The sequence below is a fragment of the Chenopodium quinoa genome, unplaced genomic scaffold (assembly GCF_001683475.1).
Source record: "Chenopodium quinoa cultivar QQ74 unplaced genomic scaffold, ASM168347v1, whole genome shotgun sequence".
Classification (NCBI taxonomy): Eukaryota; Viridiplantae; Streptophyta; class Magnoliopsida; order Caryophyllales; family Amaranthaceae; genus Chenopodium; species Chenopodium quinoa.
In genome coordinates, this window is record NW_018742651.1 from 4,264,229 (window position 1) to 4,285,000 (window position 20,772).

The 20,772-nt window shown below is 41.9% G+C and overlaps 1 protein-coding gene across 2 annotated transcripts in view; it reads right to left on the reverse strand.

Annotated features, from left to right (window-relative positions):
- Positions 1–681: 681 nt before the first annotated feature.
- The window catches only part of LOC110722148 (dual specificity protein phosphatase 1-like), a 20,163-nt gene continuing 72 nt past the window's right edge, over positions 682–20,772 (reverse strand). Inside the window, exons 1-8 of one of the 2 annotated variants that reach the window (XM_021901408.1) lie at positions 20,737–20,772; positions 19,453–19,615; positions 19,214–19,349; positions 18,352–18,472; positions 17,764–17,909; positions 13,795–13,904; positions 1,556–1,609; positions 682–877 (exon numbers count right to left, since the gene is read on the reverse strand). The exon at positions 20,737–20,772 is cut by the window's right edge and continues 72 nt beyond it. In XM_021901408.1, the coding sequence (XP_021757100.1) occupies positions 1,586–1,609; positions 13,795–13,904; positions 17,764–17,909; positions 18,352–18,472; positions 19,214–19,349; positions 19,453–19,560 (645 nt within the window). In that variant the 5' untranslated portion in view covers positions 19,561–19,615; positions 20,737–20,772 and the 3' untranslated portion in view covers positions 682–877; positions 1,556–1,585. Of the gene's footprint in view, positions 878–1,555; positions 1,610–13,436; positions 13,727–13,794; positions 13,905–17,763; positions 17,910–18,351; positions 18,473–19,213; positions 19,350–19,452; positions 19,616–20,736 lie in introns of those variants that run through there. The other variant, XM_021901407.1, reaches the window with a different exon arrangement.

Below are 20,772 nucleotides of genomic sequence, written 5' to 3' on the forward strand. Positions count from 1 at the left end.
CGCATTATGCGTTATATTCAGGGTGCTATTGATCATGACTTACATTTATATCCATCTGCTACCACTCGTTTAATTACTTATACTAACGCTGACTGTGGAGGTTGTCCCTGACACTTGACATTCCTCATCGGGTTATTGTTGTTTTCTAGGGGGCAACCTCATGGCTTGGTCAGTTAAGCATCAACCCACTTTATCTAAATCAAGTGCAGAAGCAGAATATAGAGGCGCCGCAAACGTTTTTTCTGAGGCGTGTTGGCTTTGTAATCTTTTATTGGAGCTACATTATCCTCTCCGACATGCTACTATTGCCTATTGTGATGATGTCAGCGCTATCTACCTTACTAGCAACCCAGTTCAACACTAACACACCAAACATGTGAAGATGGACATCCATTTTGTTAGGGAAAAGGTTGCCTTGGGCAAAGTACGTGTTCTTCATGTTCCATCCAGGTATCAGTTTGCAGACATATTCATTAAACGCTTGTCCCGAGAGTTGTTCCTCGACTTCAAATCCAGTATTAGCGTACGACCTCCTCCCGCTATGACTGCAGAAGTGTGATAGATATTATATTTAGATAATATTTGTCGAATATTGTAACACCCCCAATTTACTCTCTAATATTTAACAATAATAATCCAACTTTAGGGAGTAACTTGAGAGTATTACCGCCACGTGATTACGTAAGGCTTTAACAGAGTTTTACAGCGGAAAACAATACTTATCTTTTATTAATAATAATAGTAATAGTAATAGTTTTAAAATACTTCCAAAGTAACTACAACACTAATACTATGTTTACAAAATTAAATTAGGTGATCACCGCCCATTGTTCCCAATGCAACATATAGTTCACGTTGTCCAATCGCCATCACCTATCTACTTATCAAAATGATAAGTAAGGTCAAGCCAAAACAAAACAAATACGTATTAGCCAAAATTCTAAGTACATACAAATGCTAGACATGTAAATCATTCTAATTAATTAAACATGCTTTTGAAGAGATTTAAATTTCATAAATCATAATTTATCCAAACCATTCATGAATAGAAAATTCATGTATAAAAGCTTGTCAAAAGGACCAATTTTCGAAATAACCAACTTTCCAAAGATAATTCTGAATAGGATGGATCAATCCATATTTTCATAAATCATTTTCCCATCTAAGTGTGCACACCCCCCAAGCTAGTAACTCATTTACATAGTGCTATCAAGAGGAAAGACTAAGTCATACAAAGTCCCTAGTCTTCAACTAACTCCGCATAGTGGGAGTTAAAAATCCAAAGATCCAAGGAATAAATCCTATTAAATAAACTTCCCAATATCCCATACTCAGGATAATTTAAGCAATAAACTTACTTTTTAAACATCTTTAATATCAGTACAAGTTTGTAATGAACCATATAACATATGTCAATATTTGAGATCAAACAATTAAAACATGTTTCGCCGAAATATATTTCACAATCATTTAAACATGGTTCGAAATCACTTAACATGTAAATCACGTTGCATATAAAATTCACTTTATAAAAAATATAGTCACGTGTACGTACCTTGATCTTTGCAAAACAAACATGGGATTCCTAGTTACGAACTGGAAATTCCTCCTACAACACACCAATAACCCTAATCAAATACTTTTCAACTCATAGACCCAAAGACTTAAACTATCGACTTTACTAGTTGTGCATGAACAACTTATTATTATAACCCTTTTATAAAATTAACACTTGACAACAACAACAACAACAACAACAACAACAACAACAACAACAACAACAACAATAGGAAGTAGTAGTAGTAGTAGTAGTAGTAGTAGTAGTAGTACGTAGAACATAGGAGTAATAGTAGTAGTAGTAGTTTAGGTGAGAGTAGTAGTAGTGCATGACATAAGTTTAAGAAGTATGGCAATAGCTTGGGACTTACAGTCAACAACAACAAGGAGGGAGGTGGCCGCAAGGTGGTGGTCGAGTGGTGGCAGTGGGGAGGTGCTCGTGAAGAGCTCAAGACCACAAGGTGAAAGCTAAAAGAAGGTGAATATGGAGGAGGCAGAAGAAAAGAGAAGGAAAGTAAGAAGAGAAGTAGGAGATGTGATGAAATAGCTCATGTTTCATGGCTATTTATAGAGAAGTATTGTTCCTTGATTAACCTTCATCAATGAAGGAGGCAAGTGGGCAAGTGGGTTCCCCCCCCCCCTCCCCCTTGCCAATATGCTCAATTTTTTTTAATTATTTATTATTATTATTATATATATTGAAGTAGAATGCTAGGTAAATGGATGTACTATTTTTTTTTTTTGTGTGTAGTACTAGTGTACTACACATATGAATTGAACTCGTGTATAATAGCGAATTTTGTACTTTGTCGTCTAAATCAGGTACAAATTATTAACGGTTGAAAATTTGATTTGGATACGACAAACTTTGACTTGACTCGTATAATTAAAATCTTTATAAAATATAATTATAAAATCATATTGATATTTTTGTATAATAATAAAATATTTCGGAAAAATCCATAGTTAATAATAAGTGACTTAAAAAATACTGGGTATTACAAATATATTTGTATATATTTTGTATAATTATCTTATGAGATTCCCTAACGTGATTAGGGTTAGGCTTATAACATTATATAAAGTGATCAATGGTATACACTCCAATTGGTGGAGTTTTCCCGAAATCTAACAACATCGACATAAGGGATGCCAAAGGTAGCAGAATAATCTTTTGCTACTTCCACGGCAGGCTCACCTTGCTCAACCCACCATGGCAGTCGAATGCTAGAGGAACTTGACTATGAAGCCATTAAAGAAAGATAACATAAATGAATAAGGGCGTACCTTAATAAAAAGCGTCTTTCAACTAAATGGAGCTCCATGCTAAACCACGAATACCGCCTCGTCTACCTCCGAACAAGAGCGTACAAGCTTCCTTCTACCAACTCGTGTTACAAACGTCTTCCTTCAATACTTTCTCTCACTACTTTCTCTCACTAATTTTTCTTACAACTTTCTCTCACTAGAAATCTTTTGAGAATGAAAATGTGGATGAGAAATGTATGAGAATTTGACTATATAAAGAGAAATATTTACCTCGAAAAATGAGCTAAAAGACACTTGTCACTCATGCAAAAGAAGGGTGTCACACACACTTGTCACTCATGCAAAAAAGGGTGTCATAGACACTTGTCACTCATACAGAATAAATCCCTCATAGATACTTGTTACTCATGTAGAAGATTACGTATAATTATACGAAATCATATACAAAAGAATATCTAGTATCATCGCCCACCCAAGGGGCTCTTTGAAAGCGTCAATTATATCATCGCCCACCCTAAGGGCTCATTATGGGGTGATCTAAGCATGACACCATTTCAAGTCATGCCTTAAAGCGAGACCATGTAGACACCTAAAAATGTCTCCCCAAAACCAAACCCGATGATAAACAACCTTTCACCGCCATTATTGGTCAAGTTGGGTATTTAACCTTTGGAGTGTTTAATCCATATTTCCATTCAATACATTTCATAAACCAACCCAATTCCTAGCCCATTTTGCTAAACCATTACATATTCTCTTCTTTTTTGTGTCCACATCACAAAACCAAGAAAAAATAATTGTGTGGCCTTATAATTTTAATCCAATTATTATTTGTTGAATAGGTCTTTCAATAAGCTTTACAATGATATATCATAAGCCCAATTCTTATTTAAAACGAAGAAGATATGAGCAAAACACAAAACTCAACCCAAAATCGACACCCTTTCACTAAAACGACTAAATCTTAAAAGCTACAAATGAATTTGACCTGATTCCAATTAGGTTGGAAATTTGACTTGATAAGCTTTCCAACGATATATTCCTAGTACCGTGTTACGGTACACGTCATGGTGCCCAATTAGAGTTTTTTAGCGGCTCTTATCTCTTCAAATGCTCCGGGCATTCCCCTGTTCGTTTCCTCTTTAAATACCCCCCTTCATTTCTGCAATTCGAGGACCAAAAAATCATTCTCTCCTCCTCTCTTATACATCAAAATCTTCTCTCTTTTCTCTACCCTCTTTAACCTAATTTCTAGCCTTCCCTATTCTTCCACAATACATCCCTTAAGCACTCCAAGGAGTTCATACTTAACTCGAGGTTCCATCTTTAAACCAAGACGTAAAAGGTAGGGTTTGTACCAAATCAACTCTGCTTTTTATTTAATTTAATCATTTCAATTAGATTTATATTTTTCTTGAAATTACTAACAATTTACTCATAATGAATTTAAAATAGCATGCGAAATGTGAGTAATTAATTAATTTAATTATTTATTTTACTTTAATAATGCTAGTATCATGATTAGGTTTATTATTATTTGATTTGACTAATGATATTATGGTTAAATTGTTTCCAATATTAATGTTTCTATTGTTATTATGATCAACATATTGCATGTTAAAGGGAATAGGTAATCGAAAATCACGCCTAATAAGATAATTTGGACGACCAGTTTAGATTCCTTTTCAATCTTGTTGTTAATTGAAGTAATCACAATATTTTAGAATTATATGTTGCATTAATATTCAATAAATTTAGCATAATAATAGTTTGGAGCGAATTGAATATTTTGTTTATATGCCTTTAAGATCGCAGAAATCACTTTTCACTATGAGAACCGAGTAGAGGTCAATATGGGCGAATGTGACTTCATACTCACTTTGAACCATCATCCCCAGTCCTCCTTTCGTAGTTTCGAACCATATGAAGTTAGCAATCTCATGGATTATGAATGGGGTGTGTAACCTTCACGGGTCAATCGTTGTTGCTTATCGTTGTCCCTTATCGTGGTTGCCTTAAATGATCCGTGAACGATTTACAAGTTCCTTAAAAACTTGTTGGCGACTCCCTACTTTATTTGTCCCTAATAGTTATCCCTAAACATATATGTCAATTCCCACTTCCTATGAGTGTCAAGCATATTCACACATGCTTAACGTAGGCGCACTTCAAACGACGCCTACATACCATAATCGAAAAAATGGCATTTTCACCATGTTAGATGCCTTTTTTGCAGTTTTGTTGGGTCGAAGCTCCTTCAAAACTTCCCAGCTGCGCAGAGCTCAGAAAAATACACAAGTTGAAAAAAAAATTGTTTAATTCGAATACCCGAGGACTAAGTTATGACTTTCTGAATTTTTTGTCAAAATTTATTAAATAACAAAGAACGTTGCTTTCAATAAATGATGAGATAGGTCATTTTTAAGCATTTCTAATAATTACAGAAGGTCCCCAAGATACTTCATTGCCCACAAGACCCACGAACGCCTAAAAACACCCTTATTTTTAAGCTGAAAAGACGTGCAAACGCGATCAAATCATCGCCTAGGAAGGCAAGGGGATGCAACGCACAATAAAATCATCGCTTACAATGGGTCGGCCTAGCAAGATCATCGCCTACCAAGCTAGGCTGAGTAGCGCCCGCCACAAACTGGTGTGTGCTTGTGCTGCACATCATTGCCCAACCAGCCAGTCTTGGGCTGGTGCGTGCTAGCGCTGCATCGCCCAGCTGGTGCGTGCTCATCACTCAGCCCGGGACGTGGCGAGTTACAACATCGCCCAAGCAATGCCCAGGTAGCTCGCCTAAGCATCCTCGCCCGGGCAATGGCACCCAAGAAACCGGCCTAGGCATCTTCGTCCAGGCAGGAAAGGGCACCCCAGTGGCCCCACCTGGAAGCAGCCAGCCCAATCCCAGTCCGCCAGCACTAGGCTCGACTTCAAAATAATAATAATAATAATAATAATAATTAATATTATTATTAAATTAAATTAAATTGTTGTTATGATGTCGGAACTCGAACACAGTCCATGTCACTAAGCTGGTTGTTTTCATTCAATTGATGTCTTTCCGACTGTTTAGACAAACCCTAAACAGGAAAATTCAATCATCATGCACAGCACGCATCCCGAGAAACCCTAATATAGCCCAACAGGGCCTAACACGGCCCAGAACGCCCAGAAACCCTAATCCTAATCCTAACCCTAATCAAGTTAGTTAATCCTCTCCTATAAATGCTAATCTTCACAGATTAGCGAGGTAATTAATTTTTCCACACACTCTCTCTCTACAAATTCTCTCTCTAAACACAGTTTACTGACTTGACCATCGGAGGGGCTTTCTCAAGAACACCCCCCGAGTCAGTTGACTTTCGTTGTTTTGCAGGACTCGGTTTGACCAGACGAGCAGGCTCCCCAATAACTCCGATCCGAAATTATTTTGCAGAAACAATTGGCGTCGTCTGTAGGGATCTTGTCAAACAAAAAGTCATGGTTACCACCCGTCGAACGATCCTTCTCAAAACACTGGTGGGCAAAATCAAACTCAAGGTTAGTCACGCCCAGATGAAGGTGACAACATGGAGGTTGAACAACCCGTGAAGATGAAGGTGACAACATGGAGGTTCAACAACCCGTTGATCAAGGAAATCCGCAACCTGTGAGTAGGCAAGATCTAGAAAAGCTGATCGAGCAGTTCAACACAACTCTCCAGGACACCCTCAGACAACTGACCGAAGCTGTGAAAAACAACCAAGCTGGTCCCTCTCACCGCCGCCGCAACACCAGGGATGCTAAGCGTCGCGGAACTATCAAAGGGTATAGCCCCACAACGTTCCCGACGAAGCGGAGGACAAAGCCGTAAGCCACAGCCCGTCGGTACTACTAGGTCCGCCCTAAGTAGATCTATAAACCATTGTCGATCTCCTCGTGATCGGCCTGTCATATCACCGGTCCGCATAGAATCCAGCCGGCACTCTACTGCAAGACGACGCCGGAGGGAGGGTGAACTGGCAAACCGGGTTAGAGACCCAGATGCTAGAAGACTCATTGATGAGATGCGCTTACAACGGCGCGAGATGGACGCCCGAGAACTCATTAACAGATGTAAGATAATCGAGCAACGCCAAGCACGTGATAACGATGAGAATGGGGCACGGAGTCGTAGGCAAAGCCGGAGTCCGAGATCGCCTGATCAGCAATCACCTTCTCGTCGGGAGGATGTAGGAGAATCAGAAGATCCTCCAAGGCAGGACAGATCTGAGCGAGATCCCATATCTCGTCATACAAGCCATAGACCTCGGGAAGAAGAAAGAACTCGAGACCAAGATGAGCAGCCACCACGGTTGCCATCACATTTGTCTACGCCGCTAACTCCATTGAGCCAGGAGCTAATGAATGCCCCGAAAGTGGACAAGGTCAAGATGCTTACCATAGAGCCTTTCGCTGGAATTACTGATCCTGATGAGCACTTAGCCGCATATGCCGCGCAAATGAGTGTGCAAACAAGTTGCGAGGCCACATAGTGTAAGTATTTCCCCACCACTCTAAAGGGACAAGCCTTGTCGTGGTTCCAAAAGTGTGTGCCTAAAGGTAGTATCCATAGCTACCAAGACTTGGAACGTGTGTTTGTTAGTCGTTTCAAGCACGCAGCAAGACAGAGAAAAACAAGTGTCAATCTGATGGCTGTGACACAAGGGAAGACGGAGACCTTGCAGAACTACATACAAAGGTTCAATCAAGAATCTTTGAAAATTCAAAACTTACCGGATGAGACAGCCCTAACAACCTTTTTGGCCGAGCTGAGTTCCACGGATTTCAAATTTAAGTTGATCGAGTCAGGGTTTCAACCCTCACTGAAGCCATGGAGCGGGCACACAAGAATATAGAAGCCTCAGAAGTTTGTGGCACAAACCGTGAGAATAATCCACTAGAGAAAAAAAGGAAACATGAGGATGAACCTTCAAGGAACCAATCATCCAAACGATCCAACCTGATCACAGATCATGGTAACGACCCTCGGTACAACCGTAATCAACGAGAGATCTATTTGGACATTAAAGAGAAAAACATGTTGCCAAGGCCTCCTGTAGTTCGGACCCCCGAGGAGAAAAGAGACAAGAGACTCTGGTGCGAGTATCATCGCGAATGCGGGCATACCACAAAGAATTGTAGGGAGTTAAAGAAAGCCCTTGATCAACTTGCTGACGAAGGAAAACTTAACAGATACCTCAAAGAATTTGACCGCTCGAACAAGGAGAAGGAAAAGGCAAGAGAGACTCGCACCGACGACACCGGTGGACATGTCGCTGTCATTGCCGGTGGCTTAGCACTCGGAGGATCGATGAACAAAGCGAAAGATAACCTACGAACCTTGCTACATCAAGTGCTCAAGGTCACACCCATTTCAATGCCCTCTTCGCCTATCATGACGTTCGGGGGAAAGTCAGAATGCCCTTTGCAAGTCCCTTACGACGACCCCTTGGTCATTGAGATTAAAATTGCCAACTTCAGAGTTAATCGAGTGCTCGTTGATAGTGGGTCATCAGCAGACCTCATCACCCTTGATTGCTTGAGGTGTTTGAAATACAATCCGTCTTTCCCAAAGGGACAATCCGTTTACCAGTTCGACTTGGACCCAAAGGGAAGGGTAGATCGGTGATTACCCACTTTTTGGTGGTGGACACACCCTGTCCCTACAATGTCATACTCGAACGACCGTTATTGAACAAGGTAAAGGTAGCCATATCAGTCTATCAGCTGCTCATGCAATTCGAGCTTGAAGATGGAACAGTTGGGAAAGTATATGGAGACCAAGGATCTACTAGAGAATGCTACGTCAATAGCTTGAAGCGAGCATCAGCAGCACCCACTGAACCATCGAAGAAGAACAAAATAACCGACCCTTCCGTCCTTTTCACTGAAGAATTGAGGGGAATAGACAAACCCCAGTCCATAGAAGAAGATAAGGAAGAAGTCATTGGCACCACAGAAGAAACGGTGCGGGTCAGAAAAAATATCGACGCTGCATTGCGCACTCAAATAATCAATGTGCTTAAGGCACATTGTGATTTCTTTGCCTACTCAGTAGACGAGATGCCCGACATAGACCCTGCCATTATGACTCACCGCTTGAACATCAAGCCAGGCTACAAGCCTGTTAAATAAAATTTGAGGCATCAGGGCTCCGAGCGCACCGCAGCAGCTACAGCAGAGGTAAAAAAAGCTACTCGAAGCAGGGTTCATTAAAGAATGCCAGTATACGGATTGGCTTGTGAATGTTGTGTTGGTCAAGAAACCCTCAGGGGCATGGAGGATGTGTGTCGAATTCACTGACTTAAACAAGGCGTGCCCCAAAGATGACCATCCTCTCCCTAAGATAGACAAGCTTGTGGATTCAACGGTTGGACATGCTCTATTCAGCTTCATGGATGCAAACGCAGGATATCATCAAATCCCCATGGCAGAAGAGGACCAGCCACATACCGCGTTCATCACTAACCAAGGAGTATATTGTTACAAGGTCATGCCTTTCAGCCTTAAAAATGCTGGAGCCACATACCAGAGTTTCATCAACAAAATCTTCTAAGGGAAATTAGGTAGAAACGTCGAAGCCTACGTTGATGACATGATAGTAAAGAGTCGCCACAAGAAGGACCGTGTCACAGACTTGGTCGAAACGCTTGCGACATTGAGAAAATATGGGATGAAGTTAAATCCTAGAAAGTGTGTGTTTGGAGTCAAGGGAGGCAAATGCCTTGGCTTCCTTGTTGATGAGAGGGGCATTGAAGCTAACCCCGACGAAATCAGAGCCATCCTAGATATGCAGACCCCTAGAAGTGTAAAGGAGTTGCAGAGGCTGACCGGATGCATAGCCGCCTTGGCAGGTTTCTTTCAAAGTCGGCAAACAAGAGCTTATCTTTTTTCAACACCCTCAAGAGAAAAGTGTTCCAATGGGACGCAGCAGCCGAGATCGCCTTCCGACAGCTAAAAGAACACTTGGCCTCTCTTCCCAAGTTGGTTTCCCCTCTGTCAGGGGAGACATTGTTCTTATATTTGGCTATATCAGAATACTCTTCTAGCGCGGTGTTGGTTGCCGAGAGGGATAGATCACAACACCCAGTATATTTGGTGAGCCATGCTTACAGAGGAGCGGAGTCAAAGTATTCCCAAATTGAGAAGTTGGTGTTCGCCCTAGTCATGGCAAGCCGAAAGCTGAAGCCATACTTTCTGTCTCACCCCATCAAAGTTTTGACTAGCCATCCTATAAAGAAGGCAATCGAAGGTAGGAACCACTCAAATAGAATGACAGATTGGGCAGACCAGCTTGCAGATTTCGGTCTTGAGTATGAGCCCACAAGCTTTAGCAGACTTCATCGCCGAATGCACTCATCACCCTGATGATGATGGATCCAAGCCATGGCAATTATATGTAGATGGCTCCTCCTCCAAGGCAGGAAGCGGGGCCGACATTTTGATCATGTCACCGAGCAGCGAAAAGTTCGAGTATGTAGTCAAGTTCGACTTCAACGCCTCAAACAATGAGGCAGAATATGAGGCCCTCATCTTGGGGTTAGAGTTGTGCCAGGTGGCGGGAGCCATGGCAGTTCATGCCTTCTCTGACTCCCAATTGATCGTGAGCCAAGTCCAAGGGGAATTCGAAGCCAAGGAAGATAGCATGCGCATGTATCTCAACAAGGTCAGAGAAACTGCTTCGCCGTTGTCCGAATTTCAGATCAAGCATCTTCCAAGGGCAGATAACCAACAAGCTGATGCCCTTACACGAATGGCTAGTTCCGCCCAAGGGCTCGGCCCTCGCTCTATAATATGGGAAGTTCTCAAACAGCCAAGCATCAATGCACCTACAGTTCACTACTTGGACCGGTCAGATACTTGGATGGATCAAATAGTGCACTACATGCGAGACAACAAACTCCTAGAAGATCCTAAAGAGGCCGAAACAATTAAGAAACGAGCAGAATGGTTCGTTTGGCATGAAGGAAACCTATACAAGAAGTCGTACACTCATCCCCTCCTCAAGTGCATCACCCAAGAAGATAGAGATTACGTGCTACGAGAAATACTCCAAGGAGCTTGTGGAAGTCATCAAGGGGCTCGATGCATAGCAGGCAAAGCACTAAGGGCAGAGTTTTATTGGCCTACCCTAAGGGAGGATGCGACCAAATTAGTGCAAAAGTGCGACAAGTGTCAGAAGTTCGCCAATGTGCAAAGGCTCCCCTCGAGCCCGTTGCAAACAATCATCGCCACCCTACCATTTGACAAGTGGGGCTTGGATTTGCTTGGACCATTCCCAGCAGATTCGGGGCAGAGAAGATTCCTCATGGTCGCCATAGATTACTTCACTAAGTGGATCGAGGCCGAACCCCTAGCCTCAATCACTGATAAGAAAATTCAAAAGTTCATATGGCGTAACATCATCACAAGGTTTGGCGTGCCCAAAAGTCTCGTATTAGACAATGGGAGACAATTCTATAGTCGACCGACTGTTGAGTATTGCGAGAGGTTTGGAATACACATAAACTATAGTGTTGTATCTCACCCTCAAGCGAATGGCCTAGCTGAGGCTACAAACAAAATCATACTCCACAGCCTACAAACTATGTTGGAAGGGGCCAAGGGGTCATGGGTTGATGACCTACCAAGTGTTCTATGGTCAGCTAGAACAACTCCGAAAGAGGCAACGGGCCAAACCCCGTTTGCCCTTGTTTATGGCAGCGAGGCTGTACTACCAGTCGAAAAAGGGATTCCATCGCCCAGGATCACAATCTACGATCATAGGTGAATGAAGAAAACAAAAGCATGGATTTAGATCTATTGCCTGAAATAAGGGGCAACCCCCTAGTAAGAACAATCGCACAAAAACAGAAAATGACCCGTCACTTCAATAGAAGGGTCAAGGAGAAGCAGATCAGAGTAGGAGATTGGGTGCTACGCAATATAGAGGCCACAGGCCGCAAGCCCGAGTTAGGAAAGTTATCGCCCAATTGGGAAGGGCCCAATAAGGTCACAGAACAAGTTGCAAACGGGACCTTTCGCCTAGAGTCTCCCGAAGGCAGAGCCTTAGAAAGGCCATGGAACGCGGAGAACCTCGGAAGGTTTTATGTTTAAATTCATATTGTTCAGTATTCCAACACTTACACGATGTAATGGGGGCATGGGTACTACATATAAAGGTTATGTGAACATTTCATCATTGTAAGACGTTTGGTCATAGAATAGGTGCATTTGTTGCCACAATAGTAATCAATTTCCATTAATAGCAAACTTCATATTTTCCATTCGAAATTTTCATTTCCATTTTACCACTAAGCTACAAGTTTACCATCATCGCCCATCCAAGGGGCTCATTAGCCCGAAAGGGCACCAAACACATCATTTCCCAACCAAGGGGCTCATTAGCCCCAGAGGGCACCAAACACATCATCGCCTATTCAAGGGGCTCATTAGCCCCAAAGGGCACCAAACACGTCATCGCCCATCCAAGGGGCTCATTAGCCCCAAGGGGCACCAAACACGTCATCGCCCATCCAAGGGGCTCATAAGCCCTAAGGGGCATTAAACACATTATCGCCCATCCAAGAGGCTCAGTAGCCCCAAGGGGCACCAAACATATATCGTCCACCCAAGGGGCTTGGCTGCCCCAAAGGGCATCAAACATAATAAATACAAGTAAACATAAGTGAGCCAGAACAATCTGTTTCTTCATTGATGTTGCTTTAAATACAAGTCTACTTCAAGATAAAGGAATACAAAAACAAGGAAAACCAATAAAAAGGAAACTAGTCATGACGAGAATGAGAGCTAGAAGCATCATCCTCGGAAGCATCATCCTTAGAACCACCCTTTTTCAGCACATGATATCGATGATTGCCCAAGGGGCATTGATCAACAGTTGCTTGATGCTCTTGGGCTTGACTACCTTGGCCCTCATCATAGAGCGAGAAATTCTTCATCATCTCATCAAGCTCGTTCTTGAGGATTTCTTGGTACTTGCCATAGAGAGGCTCGAACTAAAGATCAGGGTGAACAAGTTCAAAGGCAGCCTGTAGGCGACGGACTCCCGTTTCTTGCCCTAACTCGTTAGCTTCGACGCACTCTTCTTCAAGGTGGGCCCGGCCGTCTGTTGTTTAGAGCCAAGCCTTCGCTATCTCTTGTTGAGTAGCACCAGTCACCTTCAATTGCTCCTCAACATTGGCCAACTTTTCCTTTGCAAACTCCAACTCCTCTAGAGCCGTCTTCAACTGTTCCTTGGCCTGATTCTTTTCTTTTCTGAGCCGGAACTTCTTCGTGATAGTTGTTTTCTTAAGCCTCGTCATCTCTTCGAGCTGCGACCGTAGGTTGGCAACTTGCACCTTAAGCGAATTGACTTCTTGCATAAGTGCATAATTTTCCTTAGCTAAGCCTGTGACCATAAGCCCTCGCTGTGCAAATGCGGCGACCCGTACCGAATACTGAAGATGATGAAGTAAGGGCGTATTAATCACGGTACAACAGTGAAAGTAACAATAAGGAAAAAGAAGGTTACAAACCTCAGCCCATGATTGCTGCATGATCTTAAATTCTTTCTCGTGATCCAAGCCTTTAAAGTGGTCCGCATCAACAGTCGAATAAAGGTGACCTAATGCCAACTCAGCATGCGCCTCTTTCCCGAGCCATCGAGGTCCCAAAACGAGGCCCTACTAGATGAGTCACTCCCGTCATTGCGCCTATTTCTTTTAGGGCTTGACAGGCGCGGAGGGGATGACACCATCTGCTGAGGGGATGGCACCATCTGGTCATTGCCTTCTAGCATTGTTGAAGGCTGAGCTTGGTAATCTTCAGGAGCCGTACTAGAGCTTTGCCCTGGTATCTCCACCGGGGCTGAGGTAACTTTCCCCTGGGTCCTCTACAAAAATGACAGATCAGTGAGATTCAAACCATTAAATGCATTCAAAGTCAACAAAGATAACTTACCAAGGGTAGGGGAGGTATCTCCCTGGTTTCGTTCTTTAGTAACTTCCTCACCGCGGCAGCTTGCAAGGCAAGGGCTTTCTGAGTTTTCAATGCTTCCGAATCCATGAATCCTGCACAGAAGTAGGAAAAAGTTAGAACAGCAACACAAAGATACCTATAATTATAATGCGTGCGGAAGACCCCCTTTTAGCATACCCTTTGAGCGGAAGCCAAGGCCAATTGTACAAAGCTTCTTTTCATCCTCTAGAAAGGCTCGGTTAGGTATCCAATTCATGGGTAATTGAACAGCGTCGCCATTGACCACGAGACCCTTAGTTTCCAACAAAAGGGCAACTACAGCTTCCTTCCTGTTTATGGGTGGAACGTCGAAATTTAAACTCAAATTGGGTTCCCCTAAATTCGGGATCAATGGGATGTCCCAAGTACGACTGTAAACAAACGTAAACTGGCCACGCCAGTGTTTGACGTTTGATTGTTGGTCGTGCACCACTTTGTAACCATTGCGGATGCGAAAGGCCCACCAGCCAGGACCGAAATTTGAATCCTTGGAGGGTATCAATTTGAACAAGTTTCTCCAAAGCCTTAAAGTTGGAGTTTGCCCTATCATGGTACAAACCACCAAAAAAGAGTACACTTTTAGCCAAGAGTTAGGCGTCAAATTGCAAATGGCTAAGTTGTACTCCCGTAACAAAGTCCTGAGAAAAGGGTGAAGGGGAAAGCGCATTCCCTGCTTCAGTAAACCCCAATATACAGCGGTACACCCCGAAGGTGGAGTCGTGGGAGTGTCCCCATCTTCAGGAGCATACCCCACGTATTGGTCGGTTACACCATACTTCTCAATCATGGACCGTGAGATTTGGCCTAGGCAGATATTTTCTTGAAACACCGCCCTCAACCCATAGGCTTGCAGGCCTCCCCCAAGTGGCTGCGCGTTGCCCTGGTAATTGCGTTCTTCATTGTCCTGGTCTTCGGCAGCCTCCATCACTATAACTACACCATTCACAAGGTGCTTATTAAATAAACCATCTCCCTCTGAGAAGGCCACAATCACCTCACCCGGACCATAGTCCTCCTCATAAGACGAGTACGGAGACCCGCCAGGGAAATCCGGCAACACATCGGCATAGGGGATACCGGAGGTAGCAGAACAATCTTGTGCTACTTCCACGGCGGGTTCACCTTGTTCAACCCACCATGGTTGTCTAATGCTAGAGGAACTTGACGATGATGCCATTAAAGAAAGAAAGCATAAAAGAACAAAGGCGTACCTTAAAGTGTAGTGTCTTACAACTAAATGAAGCTCCTGCTGATTCTAAACCACGATCACCGCCTCGACTACCTCCGAACAAGAGCGCACAAGCTTCCTTCCGCCAAACAGTGTTGCAAACGCTTTCTCTCACTAACTTTTATCATTACTTTCTCTCACTAGAAATCTTTTGAGAATGAAATTGTGAATGAGAAATGTGTGTTTATGTGGCTATCTAAAGAGAAACATTTGCCTCGAAAAATGAGCCAAAGGACACTTGTTACTCATGCGAATGAAGGGTGTCACAGACACTTGTTACTCATGCAAGGGAAGGGTGTCACAGACACTTGTTACTCATGCAGAAGAGTATGTATACTTATCATCGCCCCCCAAGGGACTCTTAGAAAGCATCAATTATATCATCGCCCGTCATAGGGGCTCATTATGGGGTGGTCCAAGCCCGTACCGTTCCAAGGTAGGCCAAAAAATGAGACCGTAATCGGAAAAATGGCATTTTCACCATGCTAGAGGCCTTTTTTCGCAATTCCAGTGGGCCAAAGCTCCTTTGGAACTTCGACACCACGTAGAGCTCGAAAAAATACACAAGTTAAAAAAAAGTTTGTATAATTCAGAGACCCGGGGACCAAGTTATGGCCTCCCGAAGTATTCGTCAAAATTTACTAAGTAACGGACAACATTGCTTTCCGTGGGTGACGAGATGGGTCATTTTTAAGCATTCTTAAAAATAATATATAGTTCCCGAGACACTCCATCACCCACATGACACCCGAGCGCCAAAATGACCTCTTTTATGAGTTGGAAAGACGTGCAAACGCAATCAAAAAAGTCCGAAGCCATTGGCCGAGGGTTCAATCATCGCTCATAAAGATAAGGGGCTACAATGCACAAGAAGATTATCGCCCAACATGGGTTGGACTAAGTCAAAATCGCCGCCCCTCCAAGCTAAGGCTAGGCCTAACGTGTGTTGGTGCGAGCTGGTGCCCAGCAAGCATGCTAGGCATCAGCGCCCACCAAGCATGCTAGGCATCAGCGCCCACCAAGCATGCTAGGCATCAGCGCCCAGCTGCGCCCAAAAGAAAACTTCCAAGCAGCATAAGCGCCCACCAGCTAGCTGCCAGCATTAGCGCCCAGCACCAGCTAGCTGCCTGCCAGGCAGCATCAGCGCCCTGCAGCAGCAAGCTGCGTGCCAGGCAACATCAGCGCCCAGCAGCATTAAGCTGCGTGCCAGGCAGCATCAGCACCCAGCAACAAGCTGCGTGCCAAGCAGCATCAGCGCCCAGCAGCAGCTATCTGCGTGTCAGGTAGCATCAGCGCCCGGCAGCAAGCTGCGTGCCAGGCAGCATTAGTGCCCAGCAGCAGCTAGCTGCGTCCAGGCAGCATCAGCGCCCAGCAGCAGCACATCAGCGCCCAGCACCAGCAAGCTGCCCGCCAGGCAGCATCAGCGCCCATCAAGTGTGCTCGACTACCCAAAAAAAAAAAAAAAAAAAAAAAAACCTGTTATGAAGACATGACTTAAATACAGCCAATGTCACCGGGTCAATTGATTTCATTCGATCAATATTTTTCCGACAAACTCCCAAACCGCAGAGTGCGCTTTACGACTTTGTCGTGGGGCTAATATTTGGACCCCTTGTGGGCCCACGTTCATTAAATACAGAAATTACCAAAATGCCCTTAGGTAAACCCCAAACAGGAAAATTCAATCATCATGCACAACACGCATCCCGAGAAACCCTAATATAGCCCAACGGGGCCTAACACGGCCCAGAACGGCCAGAAACCCTAATCCTAACCCTAATCAAGTTAGTTAATCCTCTCCTATAAATGCTAATCTTCACATATTAGCGAGGTAATTAATTTTCCACACATTCTCTCTCTAAACACAGTTTACTAACTTGACCATCGGAGGGGCTTTCTCGTAAACACCCCCCGAGGCAGTTGACTTTCATTGTTTTGCAGGACTCGGTTTGACCAGACGAGCAGGCTCCCCTACAACTCCGATCCGAAATTCTTTTGCAGAAACACCGACAAACTCCAAAACCGCGGAGTGCACTTTACGACTTTGTCGTGGGGCTAATGTTTGGACCCCTGTGGGCCCATGTTCATTAAATACGAAAATTACCAAAATGCCCTCACCTAATCCCTAAACAGGAAAATTCCATAATCATGCCCAGTACGCATCCTGAGAAACCCTAATATGGCCCAACTTAGGCCTAGAATGGCCAGGAACCCTAATCCTAACCCTAATCAAGTTAGTTAATCCTCTCCTATAAATACTAATCTACACAGATTAACGAGGTAATTAATTTTTTCCACTCTCTCTCCCTCCAAACTTTCTCTCTAAACACATTTGACTTACTTGACCATCAAATGGGCTTTTCTCGAGAACACCCCCCGAGGCAATTGACTTTCATTGTTTTGCAGGACTCGATTTAACCAGGCAAGCAGGCTCTCTCACAACTCAGATCCTGGAATTCTTTTGTAGAAACAACTTGCAATGGAAAATGTAGCATCCCTATATGTCCTTGCCAAGGAATTTGACAAACAATGCTTTTCAAATTGTATAAAAAATACGAGGGGGAGATGTTGGCCCACCTGACTAACTGAACCTTAAGTCTCGAAAACTGAAAAGGGAGGAAGAAGAGATGGTCCAGATTGAAACAAAGCAAACGGGAACATAAAAACAAGCACGAACTACATACCTTGTAGTGATTGTTCATACTTCTGGAGTTGCTGTAAGAAGCCGGCATTAGGTGATGCTTGTCGCCTTTTGCTTCTCACGTATTCAAGAGCTTGAGATAGAGTCATGCCGTGCTTTTTGATCAGATACGCAAGAATAATAGTCACACTACATGGCATCAAGAAAGAAAGAAATACTATTAATTCCACTTTCAGATCACATGGTCACAAGATCTGAAACATGAAGCCCTCCTCCCTCCAATTACAATTTGATATAGCAACATAGCATGATAACAACCTGACTGAACAAGACTTAAAATGTTGCACTCATTTATAGTTCTAGGGGATATTTTTCAATATGTAATGAAACAGCTTGTCATTTAAATCACTTTTTTTTTTCTTTTTTCTTTTTTTCTTTTTTTTCTTTTTTTTTTTTTGGTTTAAATTTTTTTTTTTTTCCTTATCATACTCTGTACTCAGTTCCATTCTACGCATGTGTTTAGATCAACCGTCCGGATTTGAAAAAAAAAAAAAAACGAAACCATTACTCTTGTATGACACCTGATTTCAACAATCAGTTTCAATACTGAAAAACATGCGATTTAGCCTACCTTCTGGATTTCCCTGCAAAGCAGTGAACCAATACTCCACCACCTGACCTTTTAGCTTCATCAATGAAATCAATACATTCATCGAAGTACTGAGCAAGATCAGTCCATACTGTGTCCACCACTGCCTCAATACCAAATTCAAAGAAAAGGTAAGACAACGAGATCATTATGCAAATAAAATTCAAAGATATTAGCATATGGGACATTAATATTCCGACCTTACATCAGCATAATTTATAAAAAGAAAGATCTTAATATACATGAAAGCAATTTTGGATGAGACACAAAGCTAATCTAAGGAACAATTTGAACAAACAATAACATAATTGGAAATGAGAAGCTTAAGTTACATAGCAATCTATAGGATACAGAGGGATGATTTGCAAGTATCTAAGAATTTTACTTAAAGTTGAATCAAGGAACATCAAATTCAAGTTAGATACATGGGTATCAAAAATCCAAAAGGTCATATTGGTGAGATTTATTAACAGCTTCCATGAAAATCAGATACACCTGGAAGTCTGAGGACCTTCAATTTCCATACCCTTAGCAAAAGTCATGAAGCAATGATCTGCTCTAGTCACCAGTGATATCGTTTTTTTTTTTCTCCACTATAAATAGATCAAAGCAAGGCATTCGGCTTAATGCAGCAGCGATTAGAACATCTCATCTAAATTTGTCTAAGTTAAAGGAGAAGCAATGCAACCTTTATCTTAAATTGCTTTCTTTTGGCTTCAGTAGCAAAAGATAACAATACATAGTGTAATTTCTATTCCATGCAGCAATGTATGCAATTATGCAGGTACTGAGCTACAGGCTACAGTGTCCTTAAACTTAGACGAATTTTCTGGGGGGAAATTACCTTCAATGATTTTATACGTGAAGTCTCGTCGATGAGCAGGACGAATATAACCAGCCACAGTCAAGATGTGAGTAATATTATGCTGTTTCAATGCAGCTTTGTTATTTGCTGCTGCAGCAGACCCCACGAAGAGACCCTAGAAAACACCGTAAGAATAAATTTAATTGAATCCAACATTTTAGAAATCTTTATCACAAGAAGCAAGTTCAGTAAAATGAATCATGAATCATGAATGTTACCTCTTCAATTTGACACGGTTCATTGTCATCGTTTACAAATTTTGTTGCACAGATAGCTCGCCAAAGTGCCTTTACCCTATCCTTGTAACTCTCATCCAAACGATTCATTACAAGAATAAAAGTAATTCTAATGATCCCTCGCAATACACTCCTTCAAAATTGCCTGACCAGTCATTTGATGCAGTTAATATTCATAACTTAGTACAAAATAGTAGTTTGATCCACAAACTCATGACTAGTGATATATAGGCCTACAACGGTAGAAGTTGAATATTCGAGTTGCTAATTAGATTAGCAAAAGTAGCAGTAAGGGTCATTACTTTAAAATCCCGAATGCTACAAAGACAATCATGCTTAATGTATAGCAGGTTGTCATACACTGAATTCACATATGCTCCATATAAAAATATACTGATTTTCTTTCATTTCAAACGAAATTTTAGCAACTTCTCTTATTCAAAACAGCATCAGTTTCTTTCATCCAATAAAAAAGAAAAGAAACATAGATTGCGATATAGTCGGGTTGCCAAATGCCAATATAAGCTACTCTCTCTGTATCAAAAAGTTCTAGCCATTTAGAATCTTGCAACTATGCACAATTTGAAAGAATCTTCTAAATTATTCCTATTATAATTTAATAATAAGAAAATTTATAGTCTCGTGGGTCTTGTTTGATTCGTGTCAAAGTTTCTTAATTTTAATTTATGTGTAATTAGAGAAATCCTTGCATTGGAACATGAAGAACTTTTAGAGATGAAGCGAGTATTCGAATAATTAGAGTGCTAAAAATCACTAGCATAAATAGCTCATTGGCAAACTACTCCTACTAATTAAATTCTTGATTTGAGATTGTGCATTGCATAACCCATTTTCATTCCACAGATAATAAAGTTCAAATCTATTCCTATGCATTAGTCAATTACATTTAACAAATATTTTATTTCAATTAATCAATTACAATAAACCTTTTTATCGCAAAATTAGCTAACTTCAACCATAATTCATTAATTCGTCATCAGTATATAAACCGAAAAAACTCCAAGAAAACAATTTAATTATGAATCGAACAATATTACCTCAAACACAAAATAACATAATTATTTAACAATATAACAAATTCAGAAAATTTTGATCGCAAATTACTCAAATCCAAATGTTAATAATGATAAATATATAACAATAATCAGATATGCAAAGGACATTATTCAAAGAAAATTAACATAAAATTGGAATTTACGATGAAATTGATGGATGAATTTTCGAAATTAGAGGAGAGAGACTGACCTGTGCGTGTGCAATCAAGTAACGCGAAAACTAAAA